We start from the raw sequence: 27,281 nt of genomic DNA, 5'->3' as shown, positions 1-27,281 counted from the left end.
ACCACAACTTAAGAGCAAGCGAGCTTCAAACTACAGTTTAGACAGCTTGGGAACCAATTCTCATTTTTAAAGTAACACTTTGTCACTACAGGAAGTAAGCATATTTGACTCACAGTCTGAGTGAACTAACCACTGCCATTCCAGTGCCACTTGCAGCTAAACATAGGCTGCTGAGGTGATTTGACACCTATAGGTCACAAAAATTATGAAGTGAGTGAAAGAGCCTACTGAAGGAAGTGATTATAAAGAACACAGATTATTTGAAAAAAAAATGACCTCCGAAATTATATTGAGCAATCAATACAGGAAGGGACATGTAAGGAATCAACAAACTACTGGATAGAAGTGTGTGCAATCGATAAGGGATTTGTTAAAAAGAAAGCTCCTCCCAAGAGGCGTCTTCCCTATGGATCTCCCAATACCATACATATTACTAATAAATCTATCCTGGTGCCATACTGGCTCTGTCCGATGTTCTGATGACAGATGGATAGTTTAGTTGTGGTTTGTGTTTTGCCCATCTTTTGAGTTGCTGATTGACTTGCATACTTGATTAAAAATATCATCTTGTGCCAAACATATTTAAATACGTAGACAAATGTAATGCCAAGATGTCAGATAAGCTTTGTTCATGCCATTTGCCCTTGGTTTTATACTGGTAACTACTGTGTACAGCACAAAATAGGTTAAGCCCACCTCCTATTTTCATGTCTTTCTAAAAAGTTAGTCTGATCCCAGAGAGGAAAAACGTTTTGGTCTTCCGAGAGCTCATTAGCACATACTGGTGGGAAAAAAATTAGTTTTTATAGAAGTCTATTTCAAAATTTGTTAAAACTTTAATGTGAGCATCTGCAGAAGCCCCGAGGTATTTCAGTGGAGCACAGTTTGAAACAACTGCCTGAATGATTTTGAGAGGAATTTTAAGCAATCTAAATCATTCTATGTCTTGATTCTGACGAGAATGACGCACGTGCTTCAGATAAGCACCGAGGCACAAGGGCCCATCCCTTACAGAGGGCACCGAGCTGCTGCTGTTTTCAACTCATTGTTTCCTCCCGCAGAAAGTTTTGGAGGATGGAATACGTCCGGATGTGTGGCCCACTCTGATTCGGACGCTGGTGAGACCATCTGTCTGTGCAACCACTTCACTCACTTCGGAGTCCTGATGGTAAGGGGAGATTCTTAGCTTATTCTGACACATATCATTTGAGAAGGCATGCCTCTTTTGTGTAAGGATATTCTATATCCTAGATATTGTAGCCTAATCATGCCTGTCTGTACCCCGGATCATGGGGTCATAAAGAATCATCCACTTAGCAGAGGATTTACATCAAGTGACAGCACACAGAACAACGCTCTCTTTTTCCACAGCATTAACAAGAAAGAATTCCAGAACAGAAAGAAATATGTTCACAAACCCATTTAGTTAAGGAAGAAGGAGTTTGTGAAACAGAGACAAAAGGAGAGAACAACACAAGAAAGGTGTTAGCTTGTTGCTAGCATAGAAGAGAGCTAGCTATAAATACGCCAATCAAGTTTTTCTTCCTCATGTTTTATTAATACGCTTGTCTGCCATGTGGTATGTCTTGTGCAAAGTGATTTCTCTCCTGAAGAGTATAATCTGTTAGGACAGCTAGGAGTTGGAGTCCTCCAAGAGACAATAGTTGGAGGTTTCTCTCACTTGGGGGATTTCTTACCATCCTTTCTAGTCTTCCTTTCTCTCATTCTTAAAAATATCTAGCTAGCCAGTATACTCAAAAGTTTGCATAAAAATTTAAGCCACAGCAGTGCTTTGTTTTATCCTATTCAATTTTGAAGACCCTTCTTACTCCCTTGGGCCTGTCGGAAGCCATCTGTGAGTACCATTAGCTGGTATACTTGTGTTGGATAAGCACCTGTATGAGATGCAAAGCGTCTGGAAGGCACTGTGGCCATTGTTTTGACAATGTTTCTGTGAAGCAATCAACCACAGATGCTTTTTCATAGATTATGGGAATTGATTGATAACGTTTTTCCAATTGGAACCACAGACAGGAGGTTGTAGTCACCTCTTCCCTGAAATCCTCCAGCTTTCTGCCTGTGGGGTCTGGGGAGAAGAGTGAGCAACTCTGGGCTGTAATCTTGGGCTGATGAACTACTTGGCCTATGTAAACAGCCATTGTTGTTTGACACATCTGCAGGTTGTAAATTTACTGACTAGCAGGGATACAAACTGTTTGGGCAAGAAGTCATTGACAAAGGTGATGAATCACAGAAAGTAGATTTTTTTATTGGATTTTTAATTTACATTTCAAATGTAATTCCTTTCCCGGTTTCCTGGACATAACCCCCCTATTGCATTCCCTTCCCCTTCTTCTATAAGGGTGTTCCCCTCCCATCCACAACCCTTCCTGCCCCCTGACATTCCCCTACACTGGGGGTCCGGACCAAGGGCTTCTCCTTCCATTGGTGACCAACAAGGCCATCCTCTGCTACATATGCAGTTGGAGCCCAGGGTCAGTCCATGTATAGTCTTTGGGTAGTGGTTTAGTCCCTGGGAACTCTGGTTGGTTGGCATTGTTGTTCTTATGGGGTTGCAAGCTCCTTCAGCTCTTTCAATTCTTTCTCTAATAATGCTCTCAAAATATGTTGTTTCTTTGCGACATCAAACTATAATTAGTTAGGTTACTATACTGAACAACTAAACTATAGTGTGTTTTCTCTAAGCATCTGAAAACGAAATTCACATTTCCTCCTGTCTTCTCTTTAAAAGTGACTAAAGATAATTCTTCAGAAAAGGCTTATTTTGGACAATTTGTAACTCCAGATATATGAACTCTAGTTCAATTAATTTAACTATTTCATATGTTTGAAAATGATTGCAAATTTTATTTCTGATGGATTAATAGATGCTAGTAACAAAGCTGACTTCTCAGAGGTGATTTATATGCAGCCCAATTTTACCTGCACATTACCTGGATGGGCAGTTGTACTGTGTGCTATTAAAATTTCATTATGGGTTTATGAACGCACATTGCATTTTCTCTTGCTGTCTGAATAAAAGTTAAGAATGTATGTGTGGAGATTGCATGTTAGTGAATTCCTTCACTTTTGTTTTTGGCCTCTGTTCTGAGATTTAAACCACTGGAAGAGTCACTTTCCAAAATTCATCCTGCCTGGCAATGTGCCAGCATCCTTTTCGCTCTTCCAGACCAACAACTCTTGAGTCATAGTTTTTTATTCAAGCTTTACAAACTTGCATTCACTTGTATGAGATGCCTCAGAGTCTAAATATTCCCATGATGCCATCATTATGTCTTTTCATCTATAAATGTGAAAAAATGTCTAACGTCCTTCCCTAATTTCTCTGTTATAGAAATTACTTTCCTTTGTTTGACATTCTTATATCTTCATGTTGACTGGTTTGGAAGGATAAAGTTGTCATGTGATCATTCTCAGAAAGCACAACATCATATGAGAATTGCTACTGTCCTGATAGAGAACTTTATTTTTTCCTAATTTTTGCCTCATTTGCCTTGCCTAAATGGAACTATTGATCATCCTTTAAAACTCTGAATTTCTCTACTCTAGCTGATCCTGCAGGAACTGTACCAGATAGGCACCACTCTGGAGTCTAATGGCACTGACACAAACTCTGTCCCATGGGTCTTCCCTGTGTTTTGAGGGACTCCTAGGCTGCTGAGGGAGGGGAAGACTTTTCCTGGCTCTAGGCCCCCACCTCTCCTGATCTCTGTCACTGTGTGTTTGTCAGTTACACAAAGCTACTGCATTTGCTCCTATGGCATTACTTGTATATAGAACTGACTTCTGCTTCCTCATGTCAAGACAAGCACACACGGCGAAATATTGTTTCTATGGGGTGGGGGTGGGGTGCTGTGCAAAGAGTACCAGTTTTCTTGATGTTTGATGAGAATGAAAGGAAAATTGACATGTAGAAAGAAAAGTTTACTTTTATCACAAAATTGAAATGTTTAAACTGCATCTTCAATAATCTCTTCTTTCATTTTTGAACATGTGTATGTTGGAAGTGTATCTCATCTCCCCCCAGGACAGATTACTGGTTTTACCTCAGGTTTTATCCTTACCTCATACTTCATTTAAGGAGGAGAAGGAAGGTTTTCCTACGAGGTACAACGTTTTCAAGTTCACATACATATGAGATTAATTCTTCCTGTCCATCCTTGCTGGTTTCTTTTCACTCTGCACAACTCCTGACACTTTAAATTATGCCATTTAAAACCTATAGGGATTAAAACTGCTAGATCCAACACACTTGGTATCTTCCCTTTTATGAAAAAAATAAAAATCACCCAACCTTATACGTGGCAGGCTTTGAAATGACCATAAAAGCTCACCACCATTCATAGCAACTTCCAGCTGTTCCTGGTTGAGCATCTCTCACCTACCTCACAATCTAGGGGCCTAGGGATTAGCCATGTTTGACAGTAGACTCCATCTATGTCCATGCCCTTATCCCCGCAGAAACAAGCATGACTATTAACTTACCATTAACTTACCATACAAGGCATCTGCATCTTTCCCTGTTTCTGCTGGAGGGTTCAGTATTTTCGCTCTTTGGATTACACTAAGGTACCAAGAGTTTAGATGAAGGAGGTAGTGATTTAAGACAGCGTGTACCTACTTCCGAGATGATTCATCAGCTTTCTTTCTTGTACTGGTCCTCCAGAGTGTCATAAGTAGCTAGGGCAATGTTGATGGTCATTGATGTTTTTAGGCCCGGACTGAACTGCTCTAATGCCCAACAGTGAACTTTCTAGCAACGTAAAGCATCACTGTCATGGAAGAGGAATGACACTTATGGCTGCTTCCCTTGTTTCGTTAGGACCTTCCAAGGAGTGCTTCACAAATAGATGGGAGAAACACCAAAGTCCTCACATTCATTACCTATATTGGGTGCGGGATATCTGCCATTTTCTCAGCCGCGACTCTCCTAACATATGTTGCTTTTGAGTAAGTATATTTCCATCTGCCAAGCCCGGTGCTAACCATTGCAAATGTGAGCCTGAAAATTGCCTCAGCTTCAGAGAGCAATTCTATAGTTTATGAGTCATGTTACTGTCTCCCTTTTAATCCTCACGTTTTCTCATAAGATCATGCAGCACGAATTTTCCAAGCATAGAATTTTAGCTTACGAGTACCGTATTTCTATCGGTAAAATGGATTCAAGTCAGCCAGTGATTATTAGCACTTGTGTAAGTTAAAATGACATGAAATACTTGCTACACTGTAAAGGTAAAGACAGTTTGCTCCTTGAAGTGTATGCAAACATTCTCGAAACAGGAAACTTTTTAAAAAGGCTTCTCTGACTCATTATAAATCAAGAAACAGCCAGCAATTCTGGGGAAATTACTTTTAAAATAAAAAATGTCACGGTAAAGGAATGGCCCAGCATCTGTGAGCACTGGCTACTCTTACAGAAAGACCTGTGTCTGGACTCTTTTGCTCAAACTAGGCAACTCAGAGCAATCTGTAACTCTAGTTCCAGGGCCCTTAATGGCACCTTCTGACATTTTTATGGCCATCTAAATGCAGGTTCACATACATACACAGACAGACACAAGTGGCCAAACACATTAATTAAAGTGTAAATCTTGTAAATCTCCAGAAATGGCTAAGTTTAAAAAGAAAAAGGAAACTTGTGAGTGTGTTGGCTCATGTCTTTAATCCCAGCACCCAAAAGGCTCAAAGCAGGAGCATGTCCATGACTTGGAGGACAGCCTGGGCTACATGGTGAATTACAAGGCACCCTGAATTACAGTAGAAGGCCCCATCTCAAGAATAGATGAGGGAATAAATAAATATGAGTTCTGTGTAAACATTTGGGAAGTTTGGAAACAACTGAAAACAGTTTTGAAATGAAAATCACATTGGAAAACTGTTTGGAACCTTGCAAAAACTCAAGAATACCTTCACTCCCCCACGTGTCTCTTATGTGGAGTTACCTACTGCTGAACGGTAGAAAACACAGACTGACCCCTGAATTTACAATATTGGTGTATGATGTTACCCCATGCATGGCTCCTCCTTCTCCACCCTTAGGAAGCTGCGCAGGGACTATCCCTCCAAAATCCTGATGAACCTGAGTTCGGCCCTGCTCTTCCTGAACCTTATCTTCCTCCTGGATGGCTGGATCACTTCCTTTGGTGTGGCCGGACTCTGCACTGCTGTGGCCGCCCTGTTGCACTTCTTCCTCCTGGCTACCTTCACCTGGATGGGGCTGGAAGCCATCCACATGTACATCGCTCTGGTGAAAGTGTTTAATACTTACATCCACCGCTATATTCTAAAATTCTGCATCATTGGCTGGGGTAAGCCTCCCTCAAACTTCCTTTCTCTTGCACTATCCCAAAAGACACATAGAACGTCATGCATCAGATAAGAAATTCCTGAGACAGGACATGCCCTGTTCCCCAGCACTGTATAGTTTTGAAACTCTCACCAGTACTCACTAAATTCAGGAGTAAAGGAAAAAAAGCCTTAGGCCAGAGTCACCACAAACTAATTTTTGCTGCCCAGCGCCTGCCCACCCAGGGCTAAAGACACAGCTGACAGCCCATTATGCCTCCAAATATAGTAGCCAGCTAAACCTTTCACTCTGCTCACCCCTGTTGTGGAAGCCAGAAAAGGATTGTTATTTTTATGTGCGTAAACAAGATATTTACAGAATTATTGCCTCAAGCATTTTCTGTTTTCTTTTCTTTTGTCTTGTTTTATACCATGAACCAATCCTTAGTCAGATATCCAAAGGCCTGTTTAGAATCTTTTCATTGAACAACTTTCTTTATCTGGGTTTTGTGTCAAGCTGGGCAACTTAAAGCTCAGTCACCGTCTTCTTCAGATGACAGCATTCCAGAATGAGCCATTCCTTAGTTTCCTACACCGTCTGATAAGAAAACACAGGATCTCTCAGGGAACTGAGGAGGCATGAATTGGTTCAGTGAAGGAGACAGGAATATTACTGAGTCTCTGGAGAGAAAAGAAAAGACATTATACACCTGCTGTTTACCCCCCACCCAACACACACACTCACACACTCTTTCTAAAGTTTTGTTTCATATTTTTAAAAAAAGGTAAAAGAAGCTGAATTCAGCAGGGTGATGATGGTACACGCCTTTGATCTCAGCACTTGGGAGGCAGAGACAGGTAGATCTCTGAGTTTGAGGCTAGCCTAGTTTACAGAGTGAGTTCCAGGACAGCCAGGGATACACAGAGAAACCCTGTTTAGAAAAACAAACAAACAAAGAAGAGGAGGAGGAGGAGGAGCAGCAACAACTACATTCTCCTTATCTTTTCAAACTCTGGTGACCCAATGTAGCATCATTAACACAATCACCTGCCCTCTGGTCCTGAATTCAGCTGAATTCCTTCTCTCACAGCAAATCTCCAGTGAGTATCATTAAATCCAGCAGAAGATTTGAGCTTCTTATCACTAGAGAGTAGGCTTTAACTACTGCCACTTAGAGTCCTATGTTCCACACCGAGGAGGCAATTTTATTGTTGCTTTTAACCAACCAACTTGCTTGACAGCATCTGTCCCACGAGACAGTCCCATGAGTCTTCAGGAGACCTCTCAGTGTCATGGTCTTTTTCATAACAGGTCTGCCAGCCTTGGTGGTGTCAATTATTCTAGTGAGCAGAAAACAAAATGAAGTGTATGGAAAAGAAAGTTATGGGAAAGATCAGGATGACGAATTGTGAGTAAAACACATCCGGGGGGAGACTGTGATGGGATATGCACTTTGTTTCCTGAAAGTTAATATGTTACCATGGTGATAATAATGCTCTGATGTTGAAGGCTTTAGTTTCATCTGTGGACTCAGTCACAGGTTCTTCTACCACAGATAAATTACTTCAATAGTCAGAGCTGCCCTTCCTTATTTTAATAACGCTGTACTAGATGTTCTGGAGAGTTCAGATGCACAAGATACTCTCTTTTAGACTCAGAAGACGCATCTACTTTTGGAGGTTCTCTACCACTCTTGCCTCTGGCTGAAATGACCCAGTGGCAACATGAGTGTTTTCCAGAAAATGGCTTCCCATTTCTCCATGAGTTCTTTCATAAAACCTTTTTTTTTCACAAGTTGAGGTCACTGAGATTAATGGCATTATGTTGATTAAGCAATTAGCTCTCATCTGCCTCCTCAACCACATTATGGATCATTGTTGATAGCTATTGATTTGAAGAATTACCGATGGCTTAGTGAACATTTTATATTATGTGAAATCTGTGACACCTCATGTCTATGCAAGTTTCAGGGATAGATGCTGACACTTCTATAGCGAATGAGTTCTCATCCCCTGTGGCCTTCCCTTCTTTGTGTTTCTGAAGCATCACTCTGAACCCCCAACAAGCTGGACCTGTAAGGAAAATTCTAGGACATTCAAGTTTAAAGAAAATCTAGTGCCATAAACATGTAGTGTTATTGAGGGCCCTTTACAAGAAACAATACACTTTAATCTAAGTCATCCTTAAATTAGGGAATGTAGAATTTATCTTATTCAGTTGTCAGAAGATTTTAAAGCTCTGTTTAAAGTTCCACCACCACAAAATGTCATTTAGTGAACACTCATTGCATGCTAGACATCATCTTGAGTTCTAGGATCTAAGAATGTTCAAGAAAACATTTAACTCAGTAGCCAGGATGAGGTCAATTCACTTTAAAATAAATTTAATTTCCTGAAATAATTGAATTTTTGGTACTTAATAATTTCCATAGCCTTAAGAGGCTCGAGAGCATCTGAAAATTGCATTGCTTTTCAACTTTACTCATGTTAGACATTGCATCACAGAATTGTTTGAATATTTCTTCCATCTGTTAGCTGATGTATTTATGAAAATCACATATATTCCTCCTAATAAAGATGTTATTCCTCCCATAAAGATGTTTATATATGCTTTATAATTGTGTGCAAAAAAAAATCTGTATACATGAACTTTCAACTTTATAATACCTTGCTTCAGCTAGAACAGTTATATAAATAATAATTGCTTTGAATCCTGAATCCTCCATTCAATGTGACAATGAAGTGTAAATTATCTAAGCACAGATGACAAAGAAACAGGGACATAGGTAGCCACTAGCGCTGATGATGTCACTAAAAACCACCAAAGCAAAAATCTCAGGAACTCTCCTGGCCTCTTGCACGTGGACATAAACTGACAGCCGTAACACCATGACTCTCACAAAAAAAATCTCTTAACAGACTTCTGCTTTCATGTTATGCTTTGGAATGGTGTCAACACATTCACCCCTTGACGAGAAAGGACAGCAAAACCGAGTGCTGAAACAAATCCCCATTTTTAGAGTAAAGACACACAAGAGGAAAAAGATCAGATGTGTCTTCAAGCCAGCCAGGCAAGCATGCCCTCATACCAACCTGAATTCAACAAGCGACCTCATTGGGTTTTTAATGTTGATTTTAAATAATGAGATTAAGACAGCAGCTATCCAAAACTAACCAAATGGGGGAGAAAAAAAAACCTGTGAAAGGATCAAAGAAGACACCGAGGCCCACAGAAGTGAGCAGACATTCCGTGGTGTTTCAGAAAGAACTCTGCAAGCGGTACAAACCAGCCAAGGACAGTTGCAAGCAAACACTCTTGGTTTACTCTTTTATCTGATTCTTGTTTCTTTCCCTTTAAGCTGCTGGATTCAGGATCCCGTGGTATTTTACGTGAGCTGTGCCGGGTACTTCGGAATCATGTTCTTCCTGAACGTTGCCATGTTCATCGTGGTCATGGTACAGATCTGTGGGAGGAACGGAAAGAGAAGTAACCGGACCCTGAGAGAAGAGGTCTTAAGAAACCTGCGCAGTGTGGTCAGCCTGACCTTTCTGCTGGGCATGACATGGGGTTTCGCTTTCTTTGCCTGGGGACCCCTAAATATTCCTTTCATGTACCTCTTCTCCATCTTCAATTCATTGCAAGGTAAGACACATGGTCCCTGAGCAGAGGCTGCTTTCTAATTCTTATCAAATTTGCAGACAGCTTCCCTGTGGAGAGCACAGATTACGTTTCTGTTACGACTCCAGTTATCCGTAATTAGGGATGCAAGGGGCCATTCATTAAAAAGCTCTTGCATAGGTAAAGAGGGAGAATGTTGGTTGACTTTTTTTTCTTTAGCAATAATTCACAGACACATTATAACAGCGCCTGGTACACAGTTGGCAGCCAATAAGTTTACTGTCATGTAAGGGAGAACCGAGCAGTAGGAGGGTTGGTTGAGAGCCTAACGGTCAGTTTAAGGGACCACAGTGACACCTTTGTCTTCCTTCCAGTTCACGGCACTACCGCTGCCCTTCATGTGGACTGTGCATTCTATGTGTGGGCAGCACAATTCAGCCAGCTCCTCCAAGTCTAATTCAGAAACTTGTCCTTTTGAGGTGCAGAAATGAATTCAACCAATCAAACTACCAATGCACTGTTTTGGAGAAAATGATAAGCTACCTTCTTCAAGGATCTTACCATCCTGTATATACATATATGTATATGGGCTGGAGGGAGGTCTCATTGTGTAGCAATAGCTGGTTTGGCCTTGACACATAGACCAGAGGCTGGCCTCTCGCTCACTGAGACCTACCTGCCTCTGTCTCCTCAGTGGCAGTAGTGCATTAAATGCATGGCACCAACACACCTGGCCATGCAATCCCAAGTTTGATTTTGTTACACACCCTCTAGCATGTGTAGCATGTGTCCCCTTGTGTTCTCTAAATGGATTTATGTCCGTTATATCCTGAAAATTCAATGACATTCTTCGCTTTGTGGTGCTGAGGACTAAACCTAGGGCCTCATACATGTTAGGGCTCTGAGATCCTTTCAAGTCTTTTGAGAGCATTCTTTAAGACACCAAACACTCTCCATTCTTATGACCCAACTCTCTCATGTACTGAAGCACCGTGAGCTCCACACGTTATAAAAAATTAGATGGCACAGTCTAAAATCCTCTCTCTCTCTCTCTCTCTCTCTCTCTCTTTCTCTGGTGTGTGTGTGTGTGTGTGTGTGTGTGTGTGTGCGTGTGTGTGTGTGTGTGTGTGTGTGTGTGTGTTTATTAGCTGATCTCAAACTCACAATTCTACTTCAGCCATTTAAGAACTGGAATTATCGGCCTCCACCTCCCCATCCTCGTACTTTCACGAGAACACTACCAATAGCTCACAACTCACCTGAAGCTTCTCCACTGCTCAGACAACAATGGATGAGCGGTACAGATGTAAGCTGGTGTGGAAAGCAGGGCTGCACTACCCAATACCCAGTTGCCTCATTGGGTGTCTCTCAGTGCCAATTCTAAGACATGTGTGATTATCTGAAGGGAAGTAGCAGTCACTGCTTGTCACCCTGAAACTCCTGCTGGCTTTTGAATGGAAACAACTGTCACAAAGTAGATATTCAGTGACTGCTAAATAAATAGATTGCATGATGAGGGAAAGGAGAGGGCTCAGGCATGGCCTAGATCCAATCTGAGAGGCCGCTGGCATAAGTACTCAACAATTAATTCAGCAAATATATCCCCGATCATGACACACAACATATGAAGACTTGTTATCACAAATATGTGGACCAATAGGCCCTGGGAGTATGTCCTCATGTTGGAAGCTAAAGTTGTCCCATATGAACAATCTGCAATGGGATCCAGCTAGGGAAAGGTACCATTTAATCCCTTTTATGATACATGACACAAGAGTGCCCAAGTAAATATTGACCAAAGTGTCCACTCGCATTTGGAATTGCACGGTTTTATATTTCAGGATTGGACATGAAAGGCATAGGCATCTGCCAGCACAACCTTGGTTTCACCGTTAAAATTTCCTGGCAGCCTCCGTGCACTCCAGCAGGCACCACACAGCTGTCTGTGCAGCTCCATTTCCATTCATGGGAGTTGAGAGGCTTCAGCTTTCCCAGCATGGGTCTCTTGACCAGAGGGAAAAATGCTGTCAGCTGTCAGCAAGTTGGTGTTCCTCACAAATCACTGACTTCTAAAGACCGATTTTCAAATCCTACAAATTCAGAACAATTTCATTCATATCCGATGATGTTCAAAAAAACACCCCCTCAACAAAAATTTAAGCAGGCAGGGCCATGATTCAGAGAACATGACCCTATGGGCAGTTATTTCACTCAGCCAGGCCATATGAAAACTGCATGGATTTTATTGGTGAGCTGGTCTCTGCCTTCAACACGAGGCTTAATTTTGGGAGAACTTTATGCTTTATTAGAAGCATATAAAGTCTTGTGAGATCGTGTGTGTCAGTAACTCCAGAGCTCAGGACATGGGTACAGAAGGATACTGAGGTATGCTTTTCTAAGTTACATGAAGATGCTTTATTTTTAAAGGGGTAGGGAAGTAAGCCCTGTGAGGCATGAAACTTAGAACAGTCTCTTTTAATTTTTCTGAAATGAAGAGGATCAGAAGATATATATATATATATATATATGCATATATATGTGTGTGTGTGTATGTGTATGTGTGTGTGAAAATTCAACAGCACATTAATAGGTGTCACAGGATTAAAAGTATAGTTTTCAATAGAAACTGAGAACTAGAGCAAATGCCTTGACTGGCACTTCTGTTCATGTCAGTGTTCTTATTTGGGAAGTGAATATCTATGTCCATTTATTAAAATGCTAATAAACATGTTATCAGTAAGTTAATTGGAATTTAGTTTGTTGTCCAACAGGAACTGTCAACAACCTCAATCCTGTTGGCTGGCTAAGACATTAAGTCAGATTTTGAGATACATTAAGTGCCATCTGGCTCTCGGTTGGCCTGTAAGGAGACTCATGGAAGTTAACCTTTGGCACAGTAGCACACGTTAGGCACATGTGTAATTGCTGCCAGGGCAGAGATGGACCACTACTATATAAAGCTGAAAGGCAGGTATCTTTCAACTCCAGACACCTGAAATGACATCAAGTGGGAGGAAACATGACACATTGCAAGGAAACACATTACTCATCTTTTGAGAGGACTTTTTTTTGCCATGGAGAAATAATTTTGTAAAGGGTGTCTTTGTCATATGAAAAGAAGGTTCAAAACACAGTTTCCCAAAACAGCCATAAACCCAGCTTAACAACAGTGGTCTTGAGTAACAAGAGAACCCAGGAGGTGTTTAGTCTTTGTAGCAGACTCACTCAGGAGCTTAGAAGCCATCGCCAGTGGTCAAGTATGTAGTGTGCATAGCCCTTCTTCCCAAATAGCCAGTTTGATGAATTATTGACTGATTTTTCCCATCAAAACCCCAAAGCACACAGTTATGACCTAAGACACCAATTGCCCACTGCTGCCTGACCCCCTCTTACCCCCTTAAAATTACGTGTGTTTATGTTAATGTTTACATCTCCCCTCTGTGTTTCTATAGGTTCAGTAGTCAGACTCAGAAAAGGCAAATGTGGGGGGGGGGGTTGTCCAAATTTATTGCTGACTCTTTTGGCCTTTAGATAGAAGAACGAACACTCAAAGATAATCACTCAAAGCTATCATTTCCCCTCCATCTGGGTTTGCATGAGACTTTCTGAAACAGTGTCAGATGGCCACTTACACTGACTTAGATTTTACATCATGATATGTAGGAAAACTCGTTCTAGCATTTCTTTAAATAGACTTCTTTGATAATTAGGCTCAACATCTAAGAAATAGCGACTCATTTCACATACATACTCGTGGAAACTCTCTCTGCCTGACTCACACAAAGACAATGGATTCTGTATGTCAGTCAAATATTCTAGTCAAAATATCTTTCCTCCCACACAAATGGTTAAATAACTCCATAAGGATCGAGATTAAACACATCACATAATACACGGTTAATAAATATTATGCTAGAATGTAGAAGGAGGCTTGCGTTTATTTTCCAAGATGCTACTAAGATTCTGGGTTCACTGACAGAATTAAAAACCAGAAGGCCAATCTACTCCTTCCTAAGGTTTTTTGTTATTTTCTTTTTTTAATGCCTTCTCACTCCAAGCTCAGGGCACTCTCTGCAATCTCTTCTGTGTCTTCCTCTACTGTATTGGCCTAGCTAGTCTGGCTTCCAAAAGGATGTGTTTAGATAGAGCTTGTTACGTTTTCTATCTTCGGAATTCCTGTAGACAGCCCTACCTCCACGTGAACTACAGTGTTCTTCTTCATCACAGCTGGGAACAGTATTAGTTTAAAATAGAAAACTATCTCTCGCATTTATTGAGATTTAAGAAGTTCTCAATTCTGAGGTAACATTGGTGTTGGGGTGAAGCGAAAATACAGTAGAAGATGGATGTTAAAGAAGTCACTGAGTGGGAAGGAGATGAGAGGGTGGGAACTGGCTGGAAACCCATTGCTCACATGGCATGGAGTGGTTTCGACTAAATGAAACAAACAAGGCAGATTACAAGGCGAAGCTGCTACAGAACTCTGGCTTGGATTCCTCAGAGCGGTGGTCTCTCAGACCAGGCTTCAGTTCACCGAAAGATGGACAGTTGTGACACTTGAGTCTTGTTCGATTTTATTGTTGGTTGTTTTTTGTTTGTTTGTTTGTCTGGTTTGGGACAGGAAGGCTTCATGAACTTAGCACGAGACCAATCAAGATGGAGTAAAATCTTTTCGCTATATGCGCGCTCCCAACCTTCCCTGGGATGACCCTCAGACCTCCGTTCAGTAAAGTTGAAGGTACCAAGTAAAGCTCCCTCATCACCACCCCAGCCACACAACAAGGATTTTTCCAATGTTTCCTCAGTAGACTGAACATTCTCAAGGAGGAAACATATGGCGAGGATGAAGATTAGATTGGAAATGCAACGGATTCCTTTTAATGCCTGTGGAGACCCTATCAATATTTTGTAGCTAGCTTGGCTTCTGGGGCCATGATGTTTATATGTAGTGAACGCTCAGCAGTTAAGAGGAAATGTGGGTCAGTTTTCTTTCCTAGCCCCCACCTGCTGTTGGCTTTCATGGCTTAATTTTTAATACTGCTTCCTAAAAAGGCTTAGAGTACAGCGTGGATTCAACCACATTTCTCATGGCTGAACTTTAAATAGAAGGGTTATATTTTCCTGAAAACAGATGTTTTATCATTCATTATTTGATTTGGCTTAAATTCATATGAGGAATATTCATTGCTGCAAAAAAAAAAGCAACCTACAAGGAGATTTCTATTCTGATTTAGAATAAAAAATGTGTCTCAACGGCAAAAAAAAAGATTTTTTAATAAATATAATGCCTTCAATTTTCAAATAAAAGCTTCACTAAGTTTTCACTTCTCAAGATTATTAACTTTTTTTGATCACATCTGATTGTAGAAAATAGGACTTTAACATGACTGTTGTCTATCATGCAATTTTAGAGGAGATGGGTCAAATTTTAATCTGAATTTACTCGATGCACATCTATTTACAGTAGATTTACAGAGATGATTAAAAATGCAATGCCATCTCTTGTTATATAATTGTGATGTAGACCAATGTTGCCTAAGCTATTTTTTAAAGATTTATTTATTTATTTATTTATTTATTTATTTATTTATTTATTTTTATTTTGTGTGGGTGCTTTGCCTAGATGTACGTCTGTGTATCAAGTGTGTGCTTAGTGTCCTCAGAGGCCAGAAGACAGTATCAGATTCCCCTGGGACTGAAGTCACAGAGAGTTGTTAGTCCCCATGTGGATGGTAGGATAGAACTTAGATCTTCTATAAGAGCATCTCTCCAGCTCCTGGTTATATAATCATTAAAAAATGGTTCCCTAAGTCGATTTATCATCTTTGAACTCATTCTCTCTAACTACAGTTGGCATATGATTCTCAAAATAACTTATAGTTTTGCTCCCCAAAAGGTCCAAAAAACAAATTTAAAGCCTAGTCTTTTGTAGTGAAATGTCCGCTGAATATTTACTGAAAATATTATAAACATCTTGTGAAAATTCTTTTCTCCCATTCCTGTGATATGTAAAAATACCTAGTATTACCAAAAGAATATTAGTAGAGTACGAAGGAAAGCAATGTCCTCAAAACTTCACCTTCAGCTCGCAACTGGAAGATAGCCATTGACTCAGCATGAGGCCCTAAGGTAACCATTCAATTTGTGCTCAAAATGAACATCTTTAAATGAGGAAACTGTCTTCAGGCTCACAGCGAGATTGACATATACATTAGGATCACACAATTACTTACATTCTCAGTTATGTCACAACAACAAAACCCTTGACGAACACATGTAGAAAGTTCTGACATCATTAAAGGAAAATAGATTAGACTTGAACCACCAGACAACCTCTAAGCAATGGCCCTCTTTGTCTGCAGCCTCCATAGATCTCACCTCAGCCCTCCAGTCTCTGTAAATCTGCCAGGACCCTCAAACATAAAAAAATCTACTAAACAATTTGATGCATCCACCAATATCCTGTAGCAATACACTGAATTTGGTAGGCATAACCCTCTGATTCAGTCATTTGCATATAGAGATGAGGTCTGGTCTGACTATGCTCCTCTCAACTCCCTGGGGAGTTTGAGAGAGTCAAACCCCAGGCATTGCTTCTAAGTGGGATCAAGTATGGAAGAATGTCCTTCCTTGCTCTGAGACCTTTCATGCCCTCAGTAGATCAGGCCAATACTCGAGCTGGCATACATAGAGATCTTGAGGGTGGGTGTGTTTCTGAACGACTACAGTTTCACATTTATTAAAGCTATCTTTTGTAGTTACAGCTCCTTTGTTTGTTGTTTGAGATACTCATATCAAGACTCTCGATCAAGACTATCTCTATTCCATTCACTCCAGTTCCTCCTAGGTTTCCTCCCAATACTTTTCTCCTCCAAGTTCAGGAGCTCTTTTCTTAAAAAAAAAAAAAAATAACTCTCTGAGTCCATTTATGCTATTGCTAGAATGTACATGAGTCCAGAATCATCTAGAACACAGGTACCCCCTCAGAGACCAAATCACTATAGAAAATGACTCTATCCCAGCAGACATCAGTTGCCCACAGTTCCTCAGCTGACGATGGGCCTTGGTGATCACCTCCATGTTGAGATTTTTGTCTGACTTTATCTTATGCAGATCTTGTGTATACAGTCAGAGCCACTGTGAGTTCATGTGTGTAACTGCCCTGTGGTGTTCAAAATACACTATCTTGCTATAGTCATCCATTTTCTCTGCCTTACAATCTTTCCATTTCTTCTTTGCTGATGATCTCTGAGCCTTGGGTAGAGAAGCAGCGATATACATGTCCCATTGGCTTGAGTACTTTGTGGTCTCTTACTGTTCAAACATTGATGGTTATGGGTCTCTGATGAGCGTTGAGAGATGCACTAATCTCTGGGTATAATGAGTCACTAAGCGCTAGATTAACACTAGGTCAAGTTAGGAGAATGTCCGTGGGTTCTCCCCTAGGACTTATGACCTATCTAGCCATGGGTTCTTGGTTGACTATGGTGCCAGGTGTGGGTTTCATCTTTTGGATAAGGCCTTAAATTGAGTTAAAAAGTGATTGGTTATTCTTGTGACATTCATTCACAGTTGCACTGGTGGATATATCATGCCATAGCAGTCATAACAGTAATTCCCAGAATTCCCAGTTGGGTAAACTGATGATTGCTTTCTACCTCTGTAACATGCTTAGAACCTTTCAGTTATGTAGACGCTAGACAGCGGAGGTGAGATTTCTGATCAAGACAGGTTTGCTGTAGAACTTCTTTAAGCTATCTGATAGAACATTTTCAAACAAAGAAATGGTCTAGTAACCATAATCGCTGACAAAATAGTAGTAAGTGATATCGTAATGAGAAAATATAGTTACATACTAAACCTAAAATTACATGATTGTTGTAAAACTTATTTAATCCCAACCTGGGGTTTCTACCTTGCCTTTGACCATTTAATTCTCAGATAAAAGACACACAACATTTATTATTTATAATAAGTCTAATCAGCACTAGAGCTGGGCAGATATCTACCCACTAGACTATGAAGATCTATTTTCCATCAGTAACCCTGAGTTATTACTTCCTATGTTTCATCCAGGCTGCTCTTAACTCCAATTGGCCAACCACCAGAGCTATGCTTTTTTGACTCCTAACCCAGGCCCCAGTTTTGCCTCCCTGCCCCATGCTCCCAGAAATAAGACTCGGACTCAAATTATACTTTCAAATACCTTGGCCATATAGCTAGGCTCTACACTGACTAGATCATAACTAAAGATACCCATTTACTTCATCCTGTCATGTGGTTGGTTACCTGTGATCAGGAACTATATGTCCATGTGTCCATCTCCTCCCCTCTTTTCAGGTTCCTCCCCGCTGCTTCCTTCCCTCCCAGAATTCTTTCTCTTCCCAATATTCACCACTGCTTCCTACCTAAGCCGTGTTTGTGTGAGTGTGTGAGTGTGAGTGTGTGTGTGTGTGTGTGTGTGTGTGTGTGTGTGCACATGAGCCTTCATGTCTATAGGCCTAAGGATGATATCAGATGTCTTACTTGCTTTCTACCTTATTCACTGAAGTAGGATCTCTCATTTGGACCTAGAGATAATCAGTATAGCTTGTCTGGCAAGCCAACTTGCTCTGGGGATCCTATGTCTTTACCATCACCCTGACTTCCTAGCATCTATAGAGGATGTAAGGATTTGAATTCCTGTCTTCCTGCTTTTACAGTAGGTGCTTTACCCATTGAGAAATCTCCCCATTGAGAAATCTCCTCAGTCCCCACATAGGTCTCATTTTTAACTCCATACTTCTAATCACTTCTCATCCCTTAAAATGAGCATCGGCTAGATTCATCTTATTAGCTTGGTTGCTATGATCCACGCACTAAGGAAACACTCATTCGTCAACAGATGATCCCTGGCATCGTCCCAGGAAAAACTACAGCACAAAGACAGACAGACCAACTGCTACATTTGGAGCTTTATTTTCCACTAGGAAAAGATAATCAAACAAACCAGTGACTGACTCTACAAGGAACACGGGAGCACCAGTGTACATGAAAGAGAATGGATTAAATAGTAAATAAAGAATTATAACTTCAGACAATAACCACTGTAGGGAGTGCTTGCTCACCTGAGGCAGGAGACTATGATTTAGTATGATCTGAAGAGAGTGTTCAGCATGTTTTTGGACAAGAACAAGCCTGATACACACTGACAGATGAATATTCAAGTGGTTTGGGCATCACAGTCAGAACTTCTCTTAAGAAAAACTGAAGTTTGAGATGCAGCTAAGAGAGATTCAGCCAAGGCAAGATATCCTAGAATCTGTGGAATGCTGCACTGGGGAGAGATGGGAAGGAAGCCAGAGATGAAAGTCATCATTGAGCCTTAGGAGTGTAGTTAAGTCACAAGGCAGAGTCAGATCTGTGTACCTGTTCTGAATTCTGAGCGTCTGTCTTCTGCAAAAGATTAAACTGCTGACTCCCTACACTGGGTCCATTCCTTAGGATCTTTGTATCCCGGTGATGGTGACTTAGTTATAAAATCTTAAGATAGTTCCTCATACTTAATAATGTTTGTCTTACTGATGTGCCATTTGTCTTAAATGTCCTCGTGTTCTCTCGTCACAGGTTTATTTATATTCATCTTTCACTGTGCAATGAAGGAGAATGTTCAGAAACAGTGGAGGCGCCATCTCTGCTGTGGCAGATTTCGGCTAGCAGACAACTCAGGTAAAGTCCTGGCGTTAACTGGTCCCACTTGGCAAAGCACTTGAAATCAATGGCATTCCTCCTTACTCTGTCACAGCAGCCTAACCCCATTGAGAGTGCCTTTCGAACAGAGCATGTGAGGGTACTGAGCTGGCATCTTGCATTGTTAGGGCTAGAAAATATCTGAGCACATTGGACCCCATCTTTCAATGCTGTAGGCAATAAACATGAAGTCCAGACAGGTTTAAAAAAATTGCTCAAGTTTTGACATCTAATTTGACAACTCCTGTGCGGGGGTGTCTTCCACACGAGATCCACCTTGCCATTTTTAAAGTCTCAATTGCATTATTGGTGAGGAGATTGTTCTTAGGATATATAACATTTGGAGGAAACTGTCGCTAACTTTTTAAACAACTGCAAACACTTCCCACCTATAGGGCATTGGAGAGAGATGCTGCATAACATATGTGCAACCTCAGAGCAAGACATTGCTCTCTCCTCAGCTTCTTACTTCCCCTGTCATTCTCTTTAAGTCACTGTGAATACCAGGAAATGAGCTGTTCTGGATGGATTAAACGACATGGCGATAGATTTGGGGAGAGCTTGTATTTTTCTATAAGCCAGTCTATAATGTTCTGTTCTCCATTCTTTCCAGATTGGAGTAAGACAGCTACCAATATCATCAAGAAGAGCTCTGATAACCTGGGGAAATCTTTATCGTCAAGCTCCATTGGCTCCAATTCAACGTATCTCACGTCCAAATCAAAGTCCAGCTCCACTACCTATTTCAAAAGAAACAGCCACTCGGGTGAGTCATTCTAAACCTGCAAAGCTTCCCCAGGGTTGGTTTCCACTCTGCCATTTTCACCACAGAACTGACTTATGATGACTGGTGGATCCCAGTGCTTTCGAAAGGGGCTGGTTTAAGATTTACCTAAATTAACATATCCAGGTAAAGACTTTATTCATTGGCTTTGTAAATTTTAAATTGAAAGTAATTTTTAACCCAACTACATCTTTATGGTTATAATATCACTAGCTCTCATTATTATTATAACTTCAAAGTTTGACTTGAAACATTTTTTCCCTTTTAAAAAGCACTTTTATTTAAATATATAGAAACCAAATTGCAAAACATTTCAACCCAGTATGAAACTTGCCGGTATAAAAAGAGAAACTTAGGGGTTGGGGATTTAGCTCAGTGGTAGAGCGCTTGCCTAGCAAGTGCAAGGCCCTGGGTTCGGTCCCCAGCTCCGAAAAAAAGAAAAAAAAAAAGAGAGAGAGAGAGAGAGAAACTTAGTATGGGGGGCAGGAAGAAGCATGATGTGGAATGAATATTTCATTTAAGACCTAATTCCCTACCCACTGGAACTGCTGAGGAACAGTAAGAGGCTGCTATCCCTTAGCTTGGTAATACAACACGAAAGAATAGAGAACATTCATGAAGTAACAAAGACTGTAAGAAACGTTGCTGTTGTTTATGTCCTACTTGGCCAGCAGAGCTCCTGTGGCCACACATTCTGACACTAAGCATATACACAGATAATCCTGAAGACAACTGGGAAATAAAGAATGTGGTTGCAGTGCTTGATCATGAGATGTCAGAAAGGTTTCGACATTTAACTTCAAAGAAATGATAGGATTTCTAGGTTTAGATACTAATTAAACCTCTTGACAGGCAGGTGTAGTGTCTTAGCACACACTGTGATATATCTAGGAGCATAATAGAAATAAGTTTTAAATGTTTACTCTAGAAAGTCGTTACAGGGGTCGACAGAGATGAGCAACATAGGAAAGACTAGTGTTTGATATTTTTCTAAAGAGGCGTGAGATGTGAAGTGTCTATACTTGCAACTCAGGTTGCAGTTCATTTGCAAGTCTAAATCCCCACCAGTTGTGGGTGGGATAGCTGTCACTGAGGATGGTTTGGGGTGTGCATACAACGCTCCATAACCTCAGAAATATATGGTTGGATTGTTTCTTGCAATTGATCTAGACATTCATATGTTTATGGTGTAGATAATTTCTCCTAAGAGAATTTCTTCAACAAAAGTGGAACATTCAGGTAACTTCTACTACATTTTTAGCTGCATGAGTTTGTGCAAGGTAATGAGAACATCTGCATGGATTGAGCCAGGGTTCTTGCTGCACCGGCAGAATGGCTTATTCTTTTCGGTACATCTTAGCTAGCACACCAGTACTCCTGCACTGAGGTGGAATCTGAGGTTTCTGATAGTGGGCTGTGCCGGCTCTTCTCTGCATGGGGTGTGCAAGCTGCGCCTTCTAGGAAATGTACCATGCTCTGGATGAGTGGGTTACCTATCATGTAATATAATGGCAAAAGCAAAAGAAGAAATGCTTAATAAGCGTTTTGTTATATGATGTGACTCTTCTTTAACTTTTCATTGTTTCTTGGATTACTGGGTGTGTCATGGTACATTCATAGAAGTCTTGAATGAGAAAACGTTAGCTGCAAGCTGCTTCATGGTGATTTTTATCTGCTTGAGACTTCAATATATGTCAAAAATTGGTTCATATCTCTAGCCCCTGGTTTTCACAAATACAATCTAAATCTTTGTCACTCGTAATGTGATTTCTAAGGAGTAGCCATGGGATATCATGTATATACAGAACATATTGAATTCTCACATTTTTACTCTATCAGAGTATGGCAAACCACCAAGTAGGACCATATATTTGGAGTGGGGCCAATTACAGTCTATAAAGACAAATGCCTTTGGAAAACTGTCCAGGAAGCAGAAGGGATGCATCTTCAACATTTCTCTGAGGACCCGTGGTTTGCTACAAACATCAAGCACAAATTCTTCATCATTTGTATTTCATTTAATAAGAAAATCCTCTGCAGAAAACCAGTGGCTAGTGGAGCTGTGAACCCGAATGGAGCCCAAAACCAATGAGCTTGCTGAGAGCCTCATGAACAGGACTTTGTATGGGACTCCAGGCTTTTTCTAATCCATGCTAGGACATGTTTTAATCATTCTGTCATCCCATCTGCCCATCATCGAACAAATCATCTCCCCTTCCCCATGGTTTCCTTTGGTAGGGGATGAGCCCACCATGTCCTACCTTTACCCTTTGGCTTGGTGTTTGCTCTAATACAGAACAGTAGTGGAGCAGTAGACACCATGATAATGACCTGGACTTTGATTCTTATTGACGCATGTTACAGGTCATTTCATATAGTGGGCCCAGTTTACTCAAAACATGAAAGTAAACACTCAAGCCTGGGATCAGTGTTCTGTGGTGGCATTATTTTGCTTCTCTCACCAAGTATAGAAGAGATATGACTACCGTGAAGCCATTTTTTTCTCTTTTACTATCACTCTGAAATCTGTAATTTGGTTAATCTAGGGTAAAACATCTCCCAAAGCACATTAGAAGGGAGAAGACAAGATAGTCATCGATTATATTCATAGAAGCACAAAGATTTACATTGATAATGATAAGTTTCAAGTTTCAGACCATTATCTGAATCAACTTTAGAGATTCTGAGCCTGTGGAAAAATAGAATGTGCTTATCTAGTACTGGAAACTCTAGAAATATATCTAGTGGTCCTTAATTGCTATTAATTTCTCTGATGTTATTGCTTTAGAAATGTTTCTGAGGAAGAGAATTTTGATTTTATAATATGATAATGCTTTCGTTGACTTCCATCATATCTCAATTAACAACCTAAGGAAATGCACTCAACACAGTCTTTCATGTTTATTTTTATTGATGTTTACTCCCCAAAAGCATTTAAATTAAATTTTGTCAATTGTGTTTATGAGTGTCAACCTTACATAAGTAGAGTATAGTGAGTCTCCTTGTACTCATAAACTCAGAGGCAGCTATCTGATCATTTTTCCTACTCTTTGCTATTTGTAAAATATATCTTAGATATCATATCTTTTTTTCATGACTGTTCCAACACATTTCATTCAGTTTTTATCTCACTTCTGATTTTGGAGCCATTTGGTGCATACCTTTTTTAAGCTTAACTATTTTATTTATTAATTCTGAAAAATGACATTTTGGGGAATAGTTTTCAAAGACCATGCCACAATAAAAATTACTCCAAGGCAAGCTGAGGTTCAGTGAGTATTAGAAGTGCATTTGAAGGTAGGAACTACCTACTCTGTAACCTGTCAGAGAATCAAGAATTTCCTTCTTTTTTGTGTTCTTCTTGGGTGCCGTGGCCTTGGCCCGGTCTAATGTAGCTTGGCTGCAGACTAATCTTTTGTATCATTTCTTGCAGATAGTACTTCCATGGACAAGTCCCTGTCAAAACTGACCCATGCTGGTGGAGAGCAGACATCAATCATCCCTGTCCATCAGGTTATTGATAAGGTCAAGGGTTACTGTAATGCTCATTCTGATAACTTCTATAAAAATATCATCCTGTCAGATGCCTTCAGCCACAGCACAAAGTTTTAATGTCATTGACAGGGGAAACAAAGGGGAAAGAAAACCTGTCTGGAGAAGTGTGATGCTGGACAAGCAGCAAAAGCTACGCCCAAGGGATGACAGTGTGCTGCTCCATAGGAAACTCCAGAGCTTAGAGGACCTACTACATCTTGTTAGGGAAGCATCTGTGAGATGCAGAATTTATCTGTTTTTGGATTGCTTCTGTGGGCAAGCTCAGATATCACACTTCAGAACTGAGAACACTCTGAGCCCTGCAAGGATACGGGACTTTTCAGAATGCAATTGAATCAAACTCATCAGAATGAGAGGAAAGGCATTAAAATTAAAGGCTATGAGAGGAAGAAATTCGACTTCAGACCTCTTATACCACACCTCATTGTTAGGCTCGGATGTGGCCTGACTCTCATAAAGGTGTTGTAGAAAACACACTAATTCCTGTTTGTGGTGACTTTGGATGCTCACGGGCTCTGCTCCAATGCTATTTTCTATGAATATAGCAGCATCTTTTCCTTTTTCGGTAAAATTTAAATCATAAGTAGAAAAGAATGTTCACTATTTGACCCACATATTAAACATGCTTTTTTTCTCTGTTATGCAAATATTGAATGTTCGTGAACATAACCAAAACAAATGTTCCAAAAATTCGATCTAGTCGCTATCTTGTGTGAATTTCTAATATCTCAAGACATGCAGCTTAAGCATCCCTGTTGCCCCATGCACATGAACAAGTCCAGTTGAGGGTGGCCATTGCATTAAAGCGGACCTCCTGGAATGTAAGAACAAGCACCTCTCCTGCCCCCTCACTGTGCCAATAGGCTCAAAGGCTCATTAGAGGGGTGAGATTTCCGGTTAAGCACTCTGTGTGCAATGGCCTCTTATTGTTTAAAGAACACAGTTTTGAGACTACAGGGTCCTATCCTTGTTTTAATGATATTAAGACCTTTCAAATCACATAGTCTTCAGAGACCTCTGGCTCCCCCTAGTGATAATTTTGTTCCAAGGAACATACACTGAAACACACAGCTGCCTTGGTTAATGGACATAATTTATAAATATGTAGGTCTACAACTGCTAGTCTAAAAACTATTTGCACTGAGCCCTCCGATCGAGTGTATGAGACCCTAAGGAGGGCTGGCGAGGTATATTACTCTAGTGTATGTAGTATAGATGGATCAGACCGCAGCATGCAAGTCATACACAACATTAAACAGCTTATTTAACTCTTAAGCTATCCTAAGCAATATGTGCTTGCTCGTGAATGAGATTATGGGTTGACCCCACGTGATGGAATCCTATCCAGTGGCCTCAGCACATGCTGGCTTTAGCCTTGCTCAGAGTTCTCTGGGAAGCTTCAGGTTTCCAAGATAGCAGCAGCACAGCGACTACAAAGGGAGATTTTAGCAGAGCCCAGCTTGCTTGAAGGCAGAGGCCAGACAGAACATCTGTGCAGAAAGTAGGCCCCTCTTGGCTATGACATAGAAGACCTTGCAGGCTTTGAATCTGCTAACAGGTCCCCTTATCTCTCTGAGTGTCAGTCATGAAGCTATTTGCCAGGCTGCAAAAGAGGTCAGTAGAACACGGCAATGGATTGTTATTGCCATTCATTCTTGTAGCAACCCGGACTCCATCTCTGCAGACCATGTAGAAGAAAAGAATAGTGTCATAGTCTTAAGGTAACTACGACGCACCTCAATAGAGCCAATCCTTTCCTTTGGGCTTATATTAGCAGGCTGTTCACTGCACTAAAGGATACATATAGATAAATTTTAATCTCAATAAACATTGAATATTGACACAGTCACCCCCAAACTTAGGTGTTCATGGTAGACTCTAATTAAGTTTCTACTGTGAGACTTCTGCACAAAGTGAATATTTAGCTAAGAGAAATTGCTATTTAGCTTCAAAGGTGGCTTTGCTTTTGATTTCTTCTTACCAGCATTCAGATCTGAGAAAATATTTTTTATTCAGCAATAATGTCAGCTCCATTTTAAAAACTTGTGACAACCAGGTAAGAGAAAGAAAAAAGGGAAGAATCAACAGACTAGATGTATTTGCAAGTGGTTTTAAAATAATGGTCCAAATTTTGCCTTCAGTTCCAAGTCTGTGGCTCTCATTTGTCCCCTCAGAAGAATGGGGCAAGGTTCCCCAGGAGAGCCAGAATTCAGGCTGCACACAGCTTTAAAACAGCACCAATGTAGACTCTGGTTGCGTGCTTCCCACCCTCTCTTTTCTCTGTGTTGTGTTCGAGTCGTAGCCTAGGCTTCTGAGATAACCTCCATTCTTGTCACTGTTTCTTACCGTGTAAAGAGTATCATGGGCAGTGTCTCCTCAGTACCTATTTATTTATTCGTGTTCATGTCAGTTTGTTTCAGACCTTAGCTTTCTTTCACCCAGCCTTATTGTTTTAATTAACCACCCATTAGGGAGACTGTATTATTTTTTTCTAGAAAAAAATTATGAAACAGTTCTGTAGCGATATCGTTGAATATGAACAGACAAAGCAACTGTGAGGGTGAACTAGAATTAGTAGTGAGAAACTGCTAAAGCTGATTTGCCATTTTACTGAAATGGAAAATGATTTTTTTCAAATAAATACTTATATTGTTCATGTTCCAAATTATTCAGTTCCTTTATGAGGGAGTGTTTCTATTTCTGCCTCTTAAATAGGGAAAAACATTATTTGACAACTGGAAAATAACCCTACCACCAATAAATCCAATGACATGGGGCGACTTTGCCAAAACACTAGGAATGAATATATAATGACAGTCCAGGTCCCAGGATTAATGCACTCTGACGTTAGAGTTTCTCAGGATAACTAATGCAGAGCCAGTCTGTGTGGCAGCTTAACTTAGGTTTTTTTTTCACCCTTTGAAGCAAAGTTTAAAGCATCCAAAAAAAATAAGTAAAGGAAAGGAAGAAAGGAAGAAAGGAAGAAAGGAAGAAAGAAAGAAAGAAAGGAAGGAGGAAAGGAAGAAAGAAAGAAAGAAAGAAAGAGAGAAAGAGAGAAAGAAAGGAAGGAAGGAAGGAAGGAAGAAAGGAAGGAAGAAAGGAAAAGAAAAGAAAACAAAAGAAAACAAAAAAGAAAAGAAAAGAAAAGAAAGTGGACATAGTCATGTTATGTGGAATTCAGAGCCATATTTTTCTTAAAGTTGCTATTTCCATGGTAGGAGACTAGGGAAACGATCAGTTTTAGTTAACTTCACTTGCACAGTCAGACCAGAGGTACCCCACTTCCTT

The 27,281-nt window shown here is 40.4% G+C and overlaps 1 protein-coding gene across 6 annotated transcripts in view; it reads left to right on the top strand.

The window, feature by feature from the left end:
- Positions 1-26,658, top strand: part of Adgrg6 (adhesion G protein-coupled receptor G6) — a 141,682-nt gene extending 115,024 nt beyond the window's left edge. For 4 of the 6 annotated variants that reach the window (XM_063261282.1, XM_218313.11, NM_001427850.1 and 1 more), the window contains 8 exons: positions 1,062-1,168; positions 4,844-4,971; positions 6,061-6,329; positions 7,619-7,715; positions 9,666-9,949; positions 19,532-19,633; positions 20,268-20,420; positions 23,872-26,658. In XM_063261282.1, coding sequence (XP_063117352.1) covers positions 1,062-1,168; positions 4,844-4,971; positions 6,061-6,329; positions 7,619-7,715; positions 9,666-9,949; positions 19,532-19,633; positions 20,268-20,420; positions 23,872-24,050 — 1,319 coding nt within the window. In that variant the 3' untranslated portion in view covers positions 24,051-26,658. Of the gene's footprint in view, positions 1-1,061; positions 1,169-4,843; positions 4,972-6,060; positions 6,330-7,618; positions 7,716-9,665; positions 9,950-19,531; positions 19,634-20,267; positions 20,421-21,631; positions 21,678-23,871 lie in introns of all 6 variants that reach the window. The other 2 variants (XM_017589822.3, XM_017589821.3) reach the window with 2 other exon arrangements.
- The last annotated feature ends 623 nt before the right edge of the window (positions 26,659-27,281 follow it).

The sequence above is a fragment of the Rattus norvegicus genome, chromosome 1, assembly GCF_036323735.1.
Source record: "Rattus norvegicus strain BN/NHsdMcwi chromosome 1, GRCr8, whole genome shotgun sequence".
Classification (NCBI taxonomy): Eukaryota; Metazoa; Chordata; class Mammalia; order Rodentia; family Muridae; genus Rattus; species Rattus norvegicus.
This window is presented reverse-complemented; position numbering and strand designations above follow the sequence as displayed.